The sequence below is a fragment of the Echeneis naucrates genome, chromosome 16 (genome assembly GCF_900963305.1).
Source record: "Echeneis naucrates chromosome 16, fEcheNa1.1, whole genome shotgun sequence".
NCBI lineage: Eukaryota > Metazoa > Chordata > Actinopteri > Carangiformes > Echeneidae > Echeneis > Echeneis naucrates.
In genome coordinates, this window is record NC_042526.1 from 21,239,049 (window position 1) to 21,255,995 (window position 16,947).

At 38.1% G+C, this 16,947-nt stretch overlaps 1 protein-coding gene across 1 annotated transcript in view; it reads right to left on the reverse strand.

The window, feature by feature from the left end:
- Positions 1–439: 439 nt before the first annotated feature.
- spire2 (spire-type actin nucleation factor 2) overlaps positions 440–16,947 on the reverse strand; it is a 30,743-nt gene continuing 14,235 nt past the window's right edge. Inside the window, exons 9-15 of the mRNA XM_029523397.1 lie at positions 16,088–16,310; positions 7,288–7,415; positions 6,296–6,433; positions 6,089–6,156; positions 4,194–4,221; positions 3,379–3,476; positions 440–831 (exon numbers count right to left, since the gene is read on the reverse strand). Coding sequence (XP_029379257.1) covers positions 450–831; positions 3,379–3,476; positions 4,194–4,221; positions 6,089–6,156; positions 6,296–6,433; positions 7,288–7,415; positions 16,088–16,310 — 1,065 coding nt within the window. The 3' untranslated portion in view covers positions 440–449. The remainder of the gene's footprint in view (positions 832–3,378; positions 3,477–4,193; positions 4,222–6,088; positions 6,157–6,295; positions 6,434–7,287; positions 7,416–16,087; positions 16,311–16,947) is intronic.

Sequence of the window (16,947 nt, forward strand, 5' to 3'; positions counted from 1 at the left end):
ATGCAACTGCTTCTTATTGAGACCGTGAAGAGGGGTCTCTGTGCAAGAGTGCTGGGTGAGATGTGGAAGATAATTTAGTTGGGAACTGGATGGCAGGTGAGGTGGTAGTGGTCTACAGTAGCTAGTTTCTTGATAGAAAGAGATCTTTACAGATCAAGAAAATGTCTTTTTTATACAGCATACCACAACACTGCTGTTAAATAATGCATGTAATACTACTATACCAATATTTAAAGAACTCTGAAGGAGCCTTAATGAGATGATCCGTTCTCATGTACATTTCATTTGAATCAAACACAGTTTGAGGACATTACTGTTTTCCATGTAACCATTGTAAAATCTAGTGAGCCCTACTTTTTCTAAACATATTTGTGTGTGTTCAGTGTATTACTGTAGGACAATTCATCAAGGAGGGTGTGTAGGCAAAACAGCAAAAAGTGTCAATCTACTCATTGGTTCAGGTTGTTGATTTCCTTGGAAGAAGGTGACAATGCTGCATGAATTTGCTGTTGATGGGAGTGGGGAGGGAGCTGTGGGTGACACTGTGACCCTGGGTTGGATAGATGGTGAGGGTAAGGTTGAGGAAGGCTTGGCTGAGAACAAAGTTTGAGGTGGGATTGATGTTGTAGGTGGAGTCTCTGAGCAGAGGCAGCAACTTTGACTTCTCTCTTGGGAGTGTTGTTAAGGATATCCAGACTCCGACGGCTGGATGAAATGACATCTGCAACAAATTTGGTACATTCGGCACAGACATCGCGCAGTGTGCACCCATTAGCATACAGGTGAGGGAACTCCTCCTCGACTGAGTGGCGGGATAAACTGCACAGGGACCTGCAAACATACAGATTGGACAGGTTTTACATTTTATATGAAAAATACAGCAGTATGTAACCGACCAGGTTTTAAAAACCTTGAGGTGAATCATTTTGAACTTTATGTTGTTGTTGAGTGTATGGTATGATGCTATGTTTGAATAACAAGAGTCAGCGATGGTTTAATGGCAATTACATAACTACCTAGAAAACAGAAGCAATTGCAAGCAATAATTTGACTTAAAATAAGTTTTGAACCAAAAATGCTGACTTGCTGAGTAAGTGGACAACTACAAATCTCTACACAGAAGAAGTGATATTAGCTGTATTACACTGTCTGTTATTTATTTTTATGCCAGTTACAGTATATTATGCTCCAAAACACAGACACCACATACATTCACTGAAATGGCTCATTTCAACCAAGATACTTCACAATAGAGTAGTTTAGCTTTCAGCATCATGCATTTTGTCACACAAGTAATCATAAGTGAATGCTGCAGCGCAACCTTTTTTGGTCACCAAGGCCCTAATATACTATTGTGTTTCACTTCACTTCACACTCATTCATTCATATCAGTGAAATTTACAGATTGTCATAACCATCAACTCCTTCTACAATACAGATTTCTCAAAACTAAACTCATGATTTAAACACATTTTTGTGTCATGTCATGAAACGTGATATCTATGAAATGGCAACCAAACAGCCACAACACCTATTTATGGTATGTAGCATTATGTTTAATCAACTTTTGCCATTTTTATTGATTACGTCATAGAGTCAAGACTCCTTATGGACAAACAAATGGGGACCAAACCAAAAATCAAATTTATCAGAAGTATATACAGTATCAGTCATAAGTTTGGATGCACTTTCCCATTCAAATGAACAGGAAAGCATTTTGACTCCAAAACTTTTGACTGGTACTTTAAACACTGCGTCAAATGAACCGTGTCACAATTTGAAATCATTGACTCTGCCATTTTTTCTGAATGAAATAACATTCAAATGTGTTATTTCTGTCCTTACTATGGCAGTGTTGGCAGACAGATGTTCATGGATTAGAACAACATTATGATACAACACTACAGTTCTCTCCCCACCACTCACTATCTAGCTAGCTCTCCTGCTCCATCTTACTCTTCACACAAGCACAAGAAATTATGATATAAATTACATCTACGTAATTATTACATAATGGATGCTTAAAGCCTTGGCCTTGCACTGATTCTGTAACAGAAGAGCAGTCAGTTGGGTGGATCCTGGTGATTGGATTGAGTAGGTTACCAGTGACCAGGAGGCAGAGCTGCAGTTTAACATGCTCCTCTGTGCCTCAGTCAGAGCGGTTCCCTGCTGAGAATATAATAGAGTCTCTGTCTATGTTTAGGTCTATAGATACTGTGTCTGTCCCCTGACCACCTAAATTTAGATAAGTTACTAAATCCAAATTAAACAGAAGAGGAGCGAAAAACAAAAACTTAACTGAAATCAAAACAACCACAAAATCAGTCTCAAATAATGCTGCAGTTAAATATGGAATGTTGAATATTCAATCACTATCATCAAAGTCCCTACTAGTCAATGATCTCATAACTGATCATCGTATTTATTTTGCATAGTAGAAACCTGGCTGCAGCACGATGAGTATGTTTGTCTTAATGAAGCTACACCCCCCCACCTCATGTTAATTTCTATGTCCCTTGCACCACAGGTTGGAGGTGGGGCTGCTATATTTCAGTCAAACTTACTAATCAACCCCAGACCAAAATCTGCCTGCAGGTCTTTCGAAAGCCTCACTCTTAGTCTTTCCCACTCAAACTGGAAAGGGGAAAAACCAGTTCTGTTAGTTACAGTATACCGTCCACCTGGTCCGTACTCAGAATTCCTATCAGAGTTTTCTGAGTTTATATCAGAGTTAGTACTCAGAACAGATAAAATCATTATACTGGGAGATTTCAATATACATGTAGATGTAGAAAGTGACAGCCTTTAGTTCTGGGTTTCTTTCCCTACTAGACTTAATTGGCTTTTCCCAGCATGTGAATGAACCAACTCACTGCTTCAGTCATATCCTTGACCTTGTACTAACATATGGCATTGAAATTGACAAGTTTCTCAAAGCTCTCTTTTGACTGACCATTACTTAATTACATTTGAGTTTGCTTTAATTGACTGCACAGCATCGAGGAATAAATTCAGCTATAGAAGATGTTTATCTGAAGATGCTGTGGCTAAATTTGCAGCAATGCCATATCAAAATTCAAATGATGATTTCTCCCATACACAGGTTGATGACCTTGTGATGAGCACTATGGCCACACTGTGTTCAAATCTTGATGCCGCCCCTCTGAAAAAGAAAGTAATTAAACAGAGGAGGCTGGCTCCCTGGTATAATTCTCAAATTCGCGCCTTAAAGCAGACATCAAGGAAATTAGAAAGAAATTGTTTCCAGCAACTCGGAGGAGTCTCACTGAGACTGAAAAGAAAGCTTAAAATCTTACTTTAATTTAACTATTAAGACAAACAATATCTGACCATCTAAGCATATAAATGCAGACTCACTTATAGACTTGTGTTTTGTGTCCATGGCTTTTTGGAGTGCTGTGGAAGCCCACAGTGTACACAGGAATATGGGCCATCTTCTTTGAGGGAATCTTCATCTGGAGCATAAGAAGAGGGTGTGATGGAGCAGAGCACAAAATTTAACTGACACAGAGTATACACGTACAACCAGTAGATTCAAATAAACAAACGCAAATCACAGATCCACAAATAAACATATAATTTCATCCAGTGCACATATATTCCAAAAGACAAATCACAACAAATGAGTTGCACAACTACAGGAAACACCCACACTACACACAAACATGAATTAGAATCAAACAAAACCCAAACAACAAAAAGAATTGCATATCATATCCAACTACAAATATTCCTAATTTCAGTGTGTGTGTGTGTGTGTATATATATATATATATATATATATATATATATATTTTTTTTTTTTTTTTTTTTTTTTTTCTTTTTGTCTTTCCCTTGTCCAAGATTGAAACACTGGAGTCAAATTCCTTGTATGTTTACACATATTCACATATCCAACATGGGCAGGGACTGGGGAAACTAATCAAAACCAACAAAACAGAAGAAATGTTGTCAACAGAAATTCTACTTCCACTTCAATGAATGTGACAAACATTTATGTTTAAAAGTGAAATATATAATTTAAATAAACTCTCTGTTGCATATCAAGGTAATCTATGCAATGTCATATACTGTCAGAGATTCATGCTTCATACTGAAGCAGAAAGTGTATGATGAAAATGTAACGCATGCAAGTTTTTTGTTTTTTTTTTTGGGGGGGGGGGTTGGTTTACCTTTGCACTGCAGGAGACACAGACTGATCTGCAAGGGAAATAAAAATGAATCAAAACAACTGTATATCATGTGGGTAAGAAGTAAGATGTTTTCTAGTTACATATGTCATTTGTTCTAGAATGTTTAGTGTGAAATGAAAGAAAGTGTTTTAATTTACAAAACAAAACTAAACCAACAAAAAAAAATCTCTACAACTGATCTGTCGATGTCTGTTGTCAATATCCTTCTGCATTTGTCTTGCATCTTCCTCTCTTCTGGCTAAAATGCTGCTTTGGAAGGGGGAATGATTTTGGGCTCAGCTGCAGGAAAGTGCAAGAACCAACAGTGTTCGCCTTATAGTTCATCTCTGTGTTCTGCTCTTACACCATATCATCCAACTGGTCCTTAGAGTTTCTATAACAGGTCTCTGAATTTTTATCAGAGTTAGTACTCAGTGTTTCAATCACACCATTGATCCTGTCTTAACATATGGCATTAAAATCGACCAATTAACAATATTTGCCCACAACCGTCTTCTATCCAACCATTACCTAGTAACATTTAAGTTTACAATAATTGGCTACAAAGCACCTGGGAATAAATTCAGCTATAGCAAATGTTTATCTGAAAATGCTGTGGTCAAATTTAAGGAGAATATTCAGACAACATTTGCTAAACTGCCATGTCTAAAGTCAATAGAGGACTTCTTCTGTACACAGATTGATGATCTTGAGGCACTATGGCCTCACCGTGTCTAAATTTTGATTCTGTGGCTTCTCTGAAAATGAAAGTAATGAAACAGAGTTATACTTGTCAATGAAGCTGTCAGCTAATCAGACTTCAGGCATGTCCTAAGAGCATAAAGACCCGAATGACCTGCAACTTATTACTTCTGAACTCAGACAAAACTGAACTCATTATACTTGGCCCTAAGCACCTTAGATGAGCCTTATCTCATCATCTAACCACTCTGGATTAGTTAGTCTGCATTAGTTTGGCCTCAAGATCCACTCTTAGGAATCTTGGGAGTCATTTTTGATTAGGACATGTCATTTGTCTTTCATATAAGACAAGTCTCTAGGGCAGCCATCTTTTACCTACACAATATTGTGAAGATCAGAATCATACTCTTATGCAGATATATTAAGAAATATTAACAGGAACTAGAAAAAAAAGATAAAATTTCTCCCAGCTGGCTTCTCTTAATTGGCTCCCAGTAAAATTCTAAATAGAATTTAAAATACTTCTCCTAATATATAAAGTTCTTAAAAGCCAGACTCCATCATATCTCATAGAGCTTATACTGTAGTTCCTAATTGTCCCAGTAGGTCACTCTGCTCTCTGAATTGAGGTCTACTTGTGGTTCCTAGAGTCTCCAAGAGTAAATCAGGAGGCAGATCTTTCAGCTACAAGGCTTCTCTTCTAACTCCCAGTACTGGTCTGGGGGAGCGGACTCTGCTATAGCTTTCAAGATCACGTTTAAATCCTTCCATTATGACAAACTATCAAACCCACCAACAGGAGTGCTCTCTGCCTCAAGTGTCAATCTTCCTCAGTACTATGAGTTATCAAGGAAAGAAATGTAAAAGCTATTTGCTGTTTACAGTACATCAGTCATTCATTTCCACACTTAATCTTTATTCATGATTGTATTTTAATATCTTGCAAAGCTCACACAATGTGTTAGTATAGAGATTTTCGAATCAATCTGAATGCAGATCAACATGTTGTAGAAAATTCAATAAATAATAATTTGAAAAAAAAGAAGAAGAAGAAAAAAAAAAAAAGAAAATTCAAATCAATCATTAACATTGATTAATTGCCCAGTCCTACCTAAAATCTTAGCTACAGCCCAGGAACAAACTTCAGACCTTTTCTGAACACTTAGAAATTCAGATCAAGTTTTCATAGATACCTTTTACACAATAAGCAGGTAGATGGCCATGAGAAGAGGGGAAACTTCACTCTGCAGCAGCAGCATACCTGACACACACAAGCACATCCCCACAAACACATGTGCATGCAGACACACACACATATTCCCATAACACAGGAAGAGAGAGTTACTACGTGTTAACACATCAGTGACAAACTGTATGGCCCAAAAAATCCCCTCCTATACCTTGCCTCTCTTCAGGTTATTGTAGAGCTCTTTGTTCTGAAGAAACTTCTCCATCTCAGCCTTGACAAGCACCCGGCGAACATTGATTACCTCATCCACTGTTAAGGCAAGACTTTCTACAGGGTGGCTAAACTCCTCCTGAGATCAGCCAACAGCACAAAAAGAAGAGGTGCATCAGTCTTTCATACAGTGCCACATACTGGAACTCATTTATATTCAAGATTCCAGATGTTTACTGTCATGAGCACAGTAAAACTCAGCAGTTAAACTACACAATATACACCTGTAATATCTCATCATTACATGTATATGTTGTATATTAAATATTAACATTAGTTATGAGCATGGCTGTTTTCTTTTATTGATTAAAACAGTCAAAACCCCCTCTCTTGCGATGTTTAGGGCAGTATCGCAAAAATAACTGCTATTGAAAATTTTATTGGAAAATGTGTTGTGCTCTTTTCTGATCCATGTCCCATCCCACCACAGAGTACAGCTCAGTACCTTTTGCATAATCCTGGTAAAAAATAAACACACAAGCACAAGTGAAAGCATGACTTTATTGGTATTGTTACTACTATTACTACTACATTTTCCAGTAACAATAATAATAAGAACTATTTAAGAAGAAATTGTTTGTGGTTTCCATGCCTACCTGCACTTTAAAAAGATTTTTTCAAATTTCATTGTCAATTCAACTCCATTTGCTGATACATTTCCTTCCATTTGATTATAAGTTTCAGGACAGACCCTAGTTTAAATGGACCTTCTGATAAAATGAGAAATTGTTTAATATAATAAGTCTTTCTTTTTGAATCAACAGTAATTTTACCTGAATTGAACTTGAACTCCTGAATTTTGCAATCTGACACTGCATATGATACTGACTTGATAAGATTTTTATTTTTGCAATGCATTTTTCTGACTGTTGGATTCTTGTAACTTCACAAGAAGCAAAGCACAATTTGTCTGCTGCTATGATTTTAACTCACCATCCACTGGCACTCATCTCCAGCTCTGGAACCTGACACCGTTTTTGAAGACTCGACAGTCTCATCAACTGAACAGAGAGACAGACGGGCTGGTGAGGGTGGCATCCAGTTGGAAACTGGGAAGGAGGCTGATTTTGAAAAAAAAAGAAGAAGAGAGAATTGAAAGAGAGAGGAAGCAATATCATTTTTGAGGGTACTTAATAGGCCTGATAAATATCTGTCAGTAATGGGTGAGAAAAAGCCACAAGTCCTAAAGTCCCCGTCAGTCTCTCTCTTTTTGCCCCATTTCAGTTCTCTTTGACATCTGAAACTGAGATCATGCTGAGAGGCCCTCCCAGCGGCTTCTCTAAAAGAGGAGCTACTGTAGGAGGACACTTGGTGAACTGTTTGCAGGAGAGGGTTAAAGAGAGATCATATAGAACTAAAACTGGATGCCTCTTTGATTGTCCAAGTATCAATTTGGGCCTAATGGAAAGGAAAAAACCAGAGGGGAGGGCGGAAACAGGCTAGGAAACGTCATTGGTACATCCACACTCTAAAAAAATCAAGCAAGGGTGTAGTAATTCCACCTTAAAATAAACATGCAATTTCAGTATAAAAATTTGCTACATCTACTTGATTCAGCAAGGCAAACCAGCCGGAATATAAAAAAATATCCTAACTTAGTTTTTATACTTATTTATGAACACACAATATTGCGTCAGCTCAACAAGTCACAATATTGACCTGGCTCAACTAAGATATCTATCTTGCACTTGGGGCGGCCTCCATGAGAGTCTTACTGAAATGACTGGCCTTGAGTGCATCTCATTCTTGACCAGTCTTGCATATTCATTCTGTACCCCTACATTACACATCTGTATTTTAGTTGCATATAGGCCTCTATTCTAGTATAGGCTATTCATACTTGTTTGTTTTTTTCCCCTTACCTTTCCAAATGGTTTCTCAAATTAAAATTTTAGTTTATATTATTTTGATATGCAAATTAAAACATAGGCTACTCACACACAAGCTAAGTAAATGAAGCTTGTGCACAACAAGCGAGCTCTCAGGCCACACACCGGAATGGCGCGGCTCTTAGCTTCCAGTGGAAATAAAAGTAAATCACGTTCATAAAGGAGCCCGAAATGGCGTAACTATTTTTATGATTTACTTCATTCTGCCATTTCAAGTCTTTTCTTATCATATATAAGTTCGCACGCTATTATTTTGAAGGAACGTCATAACGTCAATGTGAGGTTTTGATATGTTGCGGGACTTTTTTCACATGTGGATTGCTGCAAATATATCCTTGGGTAAACGTGGACGGGAAGATGAGTACTGACAAATATTATCTGTTGCCATCTGGTAAATGTGAGGTTGTAGGCTGTTGATTTGCTAACATCGGACAGCAGGAACTATAATTATACTGTTGAAATTAGTTGTGGCTGTGTAGTTAGCTGTTTTGCTGTCTTCGCATTGTTGCAAGTCTGTGAAGAGAGCGCAATATTGTCACGCAGGTAATTTACAGGAGAGGGACTCCTAATCACTATTTAAAGCCATTTTGACACATATTGCGTTGATTGGTTGTATATCGTTCAGCATTAAAAACATGTAAGGCGATTTCCATCCATTTGAGTAGTACAACTGTTTTAGTTAAGCTAGGTTGGCTTTATCGTCACATTGCCAAGTGTAGGCGGACCGCCATTTTCTGAAGTTTAGGGTTAGAAAAATATTTTTGTTTTTATTATTTTTAAATTAATTTCACCTTGTGTTTTTTTCCCCACGCGTGTTGGTCAATGTAAGTCCACTGTTGCCAAACATTTAAATTGTAGGCAAGTGTCATTATTAAGTAATATAATTTTCAGCATCATTTTGTAGTTCTAAGTGTAGAGTCACCGAAGTTGGTAGGCCTTTTCATTTGCTTACTTTTTTGGGGGAAAAATTCCAAACACATTTGTGTGAGCTATTTATGGGAATTTTTTCTAACAGTGATTGTGATTTTGTTTAGAGCCAAAATATTTCAGATTTGTAGATGACATACTTGTCAAATACAGTAGAAAAGCTGAAAATAGGAATTTATTGCAGCACAAGCCATTGAAAATACTTAATCTCTTTTAATTTATTTTTCTTAATCAGGAAGCAAGAGATTGCGGTGTTTAGGGTTGTCTGAATTTGAGTTTTTCACTTAAACTGGATTGTACCTTTTCACAATGAATTGGTGCAGTAAAATTAGTAAACTTGAAACCCCCAGAAAGACTGAGCTTTTGAAACATTATAGCCTGCGGCATGTGCATAGTGGACAATTTCTGTCATGTCTTTATTGGGAATGTTATTGCACTTTCAAAACATGGGCCAGCCTTAAATCACATATGTCAAGAAGTCTTTCATCTCATGAAATGGTGAAAGCAAATGATGTCTTGTCTTTTAAATGTACATGTTGCACTTTAAGCACCATCTCCACAGAAACGGAGTACTTTGAGCATATTGGCTGTCATTTAAAAAAGCAAGAAACTGTCACATGTTTTTGAAAACTGCCATTTCAGAACTAACATTTATGGTACATTTGCCTCTCATAGGAGCCGGAAACAAACTCCTCACTCTTTGGAAGACTTCAAGGCAGAGCTTTTACACAGGTATGTGAATCCTGTAAATGCAAGGGATGATCCTGCTGATGAGGAAGATTGTGAGAGAGGAGAGGTTTATGATAAAGAAATGAAAGAATTGCCTAACTTAATTGAAGCAAATCTAGCCCACCTCTTTCTGAAATTACACAGCATATTTAATGTGCCCAACAGGTGTATTGATGAGGTGGTGGAAGAGCTAAACTTTATTTCTGGCTCAGCTTCAGGTCCTATCATGAAAGACATTCTGCAGTCATCCTTAGAGAAGCATAATTGTCAGCTAGATGATTCAGTGATCTCTAAGATGATAACAAAGCTCTGTGAATTCAACCCCATCAGCCTAGCGCTGAAGAGTGATGGCCCTTTATCCATTGTCTACAAGAGAAAGATGTATTTTAAATTTCTCTGTGTTGGAACCTGTTGAATATGTGCTTAATGCTAGGGAGCGAAAAAACTTCCAGTATGTACCTATTCTTAAGTCCTTGTCATTTCACGATGGCACACACTTCAAAGCTATTAAATTGTTCTCAGAAAATGATCTAGCCATTGTCTCAATCTATACATACTGTAGATTAATTTGAAGTGTGCAATCCCCTTGGAACATCGAGAAAAAAGCACAATCACTGCTGTTTATTGGGTTCTTGCTAATGTGCCACCATTGCTCCGATCTACACTAACTTTAATCTTTTTAGCCATTCTCTGCAAAGCTAATGACATAAAACAATATGGATATAGTACTGTGTAGCCACTGCTCAAAGATCTTGCAAGCCTCGAAGAGGAGGGACTTTACATTCCTTCTTTAGGCAGATGAGGGAAAGGTACTGTCTGTTCTGTTGTTGCAGACAACTTGGGTGCCCATTCCATTGGTGGATTCGTTGAGAGTTTCTCAAGTTCATATGTCTGCAGGTGGTGTCTTGAAGAACAATCCCAGTTTCAAGAAAGTGAAGTACAAAGAAGAACACTTCCTCCCAGGACAAAAGAAGAAAAGAGAGTGCATGTCCAGACTGCACAGGAGAGTACAGGTGGATCCCATTGCTATGGCGTAAAGCAGCTGTGTCCACTGACAGAAAAACTTGAACATTTCGATGTAATGTCTGGTTACCCACCTGATTTGTTACATCTTTTTTAAGGTATCGTACCAAAAGAGTTAGCGATGTGCTTAGCTGCCTTAATCAAGGACAGATATTTCACTCTCATAGAGCTGAACAAATTAATCAAACAGTTTCCATATAGGTGGGCAGATAAGAAGGATGCACCGCAACCATTGGATTTTGCTGCAAAAGGAACAGTTGGTGGGAATGCCCACGAAAATTGGGCTTTACTGTGGCTCCTTCCTCTCATTGTTGGCAGAAAGGTACCAGTGAGTGAACCAATATGGCAGGTTCTTCTGAACCTCAAAGACATAGTTGAGCTTGTCTTAGGGTTAGGGTCCCCAGTTCATTCAGAGGAGACAGTTTGTTTCCTGGACAGTAAGATTTCAGAACATCGACACAGATTCTGTGAGGCTTTCCCTGAGCAAAGACTTACTCCAAAACATCATTATCTAGAGCATTATCCTCAGTTGATTAAGGCTTTTGGACCAGTTGTGTCACTCTGGACCATGTGGTTTGAAGCTAAACATAGCTTTTTTAAAAGTGTTGTCAGACATGCACACTCTTTTCAAAACATTCTTCTTTCCCTTTCAGTGAAGCATCAGATGATGGTTGCATACCATCTACATGACAGTAAGGTTGTCCAACCTTCTTTGCAGGTAACAAAACTGTCAGAGATGAACTTGACTGTGCTGAGAGAGGACATCAAGACAGCTTTGGAAACAAAGTTCACTGGTGAGTCAAGTGTTACAGTGTGTTATTATGGCATTATGGCAAGTGGCCTCCCAGATTTTGGAGAGCTGATTCAGATGGTGGTTGTTCGTGGCAAACTAGGATTTGAGCTTGATGTGAATGCTCTCAAAAAGAAGCAAATGAAAAAACGCCTGCTAAGAATGTGAAGAAGGAACGGAAGGGTGAGGCGAACTGCTTGCCACCTCATCCACAGGGAGAAACACAAGAAAGTTTAGAACAAGAAAGACTGGAGTTCCTAAGTGAAGTAAAGAAGAAGAATTCCCAGATCATCAATGAGAAAATGGAAAGAACATTGTCCATTCACAGACAGGAAGTTGTCTCCCACCTTGTCCCCACCTGTCAGTGACTTGAAAGAACGTTGGTCTGCTCTTTTTTTTCAGCACAGGTGAATGTTTTTTTAAATAAAAGTTGGCAGGAGTATGATTTCAGCTGAATGAAAGTATAATTCTGACAACTCATATGCCATGTTGCTTTGTTTTGTGTGTCACACAGATCAATGAGGAATTTAAAAGGATCACCACTGCTAATCTGGAGTCAACTTTCATGGAAAATCTGGATCAGTGCATACCAAGCCTAATGTCATTGGCATTGTCAAGAGGAGGGGCTGCAAAAAAGAAGATCCAGAACATCATGGAGCTCCTTAAGGTACATGATTCCATATTTAGGATTAAAAAATAAATAAATTGGCACCTGTCAGGAAAATTCCATTCATCCATGTTACATTTTTTTCTTTCGGGAATCTAATCCTGAGATACTACATGAAACCCTTAAATAATTAGAAAACATTTCATAAATTCTTTATCAAGACAACATGATTGAGACATGCCGAGAGGTTGCCATCCGCTGCCTAGTGTCTAGTCCCTTGGGGAAAAGGAGGAGGATCTTTTCAAATATTTGGTAGGTAAAACTAAATCACTGTTTTTTCCCCCCAGCATGCCATGGGCCACGCTTCCCTCATCTATCTTTCTAATTTCTCACCTTCTCTCCATCTCTTTTCAGTGTGTCTCTTCTCTAACTACCCCCTTTCTTCTTTTCCCTCTGATTTATCTATTTATCTCCTTGCACTCTACTCTCTCCTCTCTCCCTTGATATTTTCTTTTTTAGGCCTTTTATTATTAAAATGAAATTGTCATGCACTCACAGATGCTATTTGATACATTTTACTCTAGAGAATTGACTTCAAGTGTATTGTACTCAGCAATGGTAACCAGCTTTCTCTTGTAGGGCTGATAACCACCCTGTGTGTTATACGAAAAAAAGGAAAATTGCATTTCCTGCAGAAAATGCTGTGTGATTGTGTAAAGATAATGGCTAAAAGCTGAAAGGAATTTCAAAGCAGCTGAAAATGCAGTTAGACATAAAGTAGTATTTGGGTGGAATAAAACTATAAGTAGTTGGAACACATTCACACAAATACAATTTATTGAGGTCAGATTGGAGCACAATAAATGCATTTTGACTACACAGTCATCAAGTTGATAGTATTTTCTCCTAACCCTTAAATTTACATAATGTGACATTTGAGGTAATATGTTACAGTTGCCTGGCACCCATTATTGTATTTATGAAACTTATATTTTATTTGTGAAAATGCTAAAGGGGAGATTTCACTTTTTGTTTCATATCTAGACCACATTATACCAGGTCCAGTTAATAAACCACTGTACCTAGATTTCTCAAATCTGGATTGGATTAATCTACAGAGGCTAAATATTATAATACAGTTTCTGATTTGTGAAAATGCAATAAAAGTACATTTCAGTTTTTTCAGCATCTAAACAAAAACAACAAAAAAGCTGAAATGTGCCTTCTTTGCATTTTGACAAATAAAAATTAAAAACAGACAAACAGTCGCGCTGCACATTATGTTAATTTCCCCTTAACTTTCCCCATAAATGCCGAACCGGAATCCAACTTCAGTGTCGTACATAAGTCCTATGAGAGAGTTGGGTATACCAGCTAAATGACAATGAAGACTGAAATTTTGTTCTGATATTTGTGCACCCAGGATTCCGAAGACCTAAATGGGAATCTTGAGAGTCAAGTGATGAAGATCCTAGTCACCAAAGGCACCACAGCATCTGATCCAGCCAGTGCAACTATCATAATCGAGGGGACAGAAGTCGTGGAGCAGTTGAATTTACCGAGGGCTTGTGCCTTGCTGATGGGACTCATCTATGCCCTCAATCTGAGCTACCCGAGAGAGCTGAAGTACACCTTTGAGGCATTTCAAAAGGTGTTCCTTCAATTAGATGGTCAGAAAACCACACCAAAAGTCACATCTCTTAAGCAGAAGCTGCCAGCAATCATCTTTGAACCTCATCACTGAACATCAAGTATGGTTCTCAATTGTACTGAGATGGACTTGCTATTCCAATTGTTTGTTTTCCCACACTCTAAAGTGATGTTGCCATTAAATGCCATCCAGGCTGCAGATTAGATATATGTTGCTGCTGCCAACATTCCACAGTCAAAAGTTGTTGTACTGTTTCTGCAAACCCAGATTGTTAACCATTAAAGGTGCTGTCGGTGATATTATTAGTTAAATGTGTTTAATGGCTATATATTCTGACAGCAATCACCAAAATGCTGTGTTTGGTCAGTAACTTGGAATTCCCAACCAGCTCGCTGTACTCTGTTCCTTTGCTGTAGCCCTGCATGCAGGGCGGACAGATCTCCAGAACTTTAGCTTGGAAAGAGTTGGGCTGGTCCTGGCTCTGTGGGAAACAGCTTAAATTGTGCTGGTACCAAATATAAAATGTCTGGCTGAACTACACAACTATAGACTGATGGCCCTCACTTCACACATCATGAAAACTGTGGAGCAGTTCTTCTAGATCTACTGAACACTCAAAGTCAAAGACAGAACCCCCTGCAGTTTGCATACAAAGAACACATTGCAGTGGATGATGCTGTCCTCTACATGCTACACCATGGCCTCTCTCATCTGGAAGAACATGGCATTTGTGTGAGAATCAGGATTTTTTTTTTTTTTTTTGCCATTAGCTGGTCGTTTACTGCATGACATTAGATTTGTACTGGCCTTTTTTGTGCCAGCATTGCCACCACACGTTCATTCATAAGGCACTTGAAAATAATTTATGTAGTTCTTTTAGCATCATCAGCAGTGGTGGAGAAAGTAGAAACAAAGAAAGCAAAATTATGTTAAAATTAAATTTTTTCAGTGGTGGACAATGAACACAGTTCCAGTTCTTGAGTCCAAGCACAGATTCTTCTGGCCAAAAATTCTAGTCAAAGTATCTAAGTTAAACAATGGCTTGAGTAAAAGTATAGGAGTACTTGCTTTTAAAAATACTTATGTATTCAAAGTATTTCATCGCTTTGCAATGTTTTCTGAAACAGTACATTCAAAGAATCTGACTCTAAAATAATGACTTCATTTGAACTGAACTGAAATATTTAAGCAAATCTATGAGCAATAAAGAAGCAAATCCAATGGAAACAAACTTGAACTGAAAAAGTTGTAATTATTTTCTTTTTTTTTTTTTTTTTTTAAAGAGAACCATTCCTGTTCAAAATCAAAATGCTAAATAAAATAAGTTATAATAAACCTCTTGGCTCAGTGACAAAACATCTGTAACCTGAACTTAAAGCTGAAGACATTTCTCTCCTTGTTCTTCCCCATCCTGTTCCTCCTCTATCCCCTGCAGGAGCTGCAGGAGCATCTTTGTCTCCATTGCCTCCTGAAGTCATGACTTGTAGTGCACAGCTGCAGCAGATTACTTTTCCTCTCCGGCTTGAATGTTACCTGTGAGCTCACCGCCCAACCCTAACACAAAGGACAGCTATGGCAACACCACTTGAACACAACAGATGCGTATGAACGGAGTTCATGGACTTCTCTGATGCAAATGTAAGGAGTACTTAATAGAAAGGTAGTGAAGTCAAATGTACAATCTTTGCATTTCAAATGTAGTGGAGTAAAAGTACAAGGTTTCCAAAAAATAAATCACTCAAGTAAAGTCCAGATCTTCAAAAACTTGTTAGTGCCCACCACCACATTTTTTTAACTGCAATATGTATATTTACTGTCTTCTGCTGAGCATACTTTGTCCTTAACCTCCAGGTGTTTACATACACAAAGATACAAGCCTGTCCTGCTGACCTGCTGACAGCAAATTTCAGCATTTCTTAACTTTGACAGGCATGTTTAATGTTTGATGAACATTAGCAGTTTGTCTTCTTTTTCCTGTCAAGCATCTCTCTACCTTGCTCTAAATATGATTCTGAGCTAAATAACGATGGAAGAAAGTAAGAGCACTCTCCCTTTTACCCTGATGAATCAGTTCAAATTTGTTTTATGTGTCTGTCTACATGAAAATACAAACTGACCTCTGTGGTGAGGAGGTAGCCCACTGCTGCTCAGAGTCTGGGACCATGGCCTTTCGCCCCTCAGCCTGACTGGCCCATCCAGCTGTGCTGCCTCAGAGAACGAAGGAAGCATTTCTCCTCGGAGCAAGGCCAGGTCATGCTCTGAGAAGGAGCGGTCCCTTTTGAGAGGTATTGGGGAACTCTCTGCTCTTCTCAGCTCGCCAGTATCTGGGGACTCCTCTTCCTGAGGTGAAGATGAAGGTCAAAGAGAAGAGTTGAGGATGGAGAAGGGGGTAAAAAAAGGGAAGTAAAGAAGTCAGAGGTAGAGGAAAAAAAAGGTTTCAAATAATTTTACATAAAAAAAACCCTAAAATGTAATTCCTATTTGAAATTGTTTATTTGATATAATAAATACAATAAATCAATGTACATAAATAACTAAATAAGTTTAAAGTATTAAATAGGGCAAGATACGCTAACTGTCCATTTCAAGTTTTTGTCAGTTCAACAAAAATTTTTAAGGTGTCTTAGTATGTCTCTACATGGAAATATTGTTAATGGCTTTTGCAAAAATTTGTCGACCACTTATTAAATATGAGAGTATTGTGACTTGGGTATCAATAAAAGCAAAATGTATGAGAGTATTCACTTTGAAAGATTGATTTTAACCATGGTTCACTGGTAAGCTACCACAACCACAATCAGGCTTGTCTGTTCCCGGTGTCATTATTTCCTCCCCTGCTTGTGTTTATCAGGAGTGTTCCCCCTGCCAACTGTGGCAGATCATCTTTACAATAGTGTGAGCCATTGTCCTTGTATGTATCTTTAATGTTTAATTTTTCTTATATCTTTGACTAGTGGGTTTAGCTCTATGATTTGAA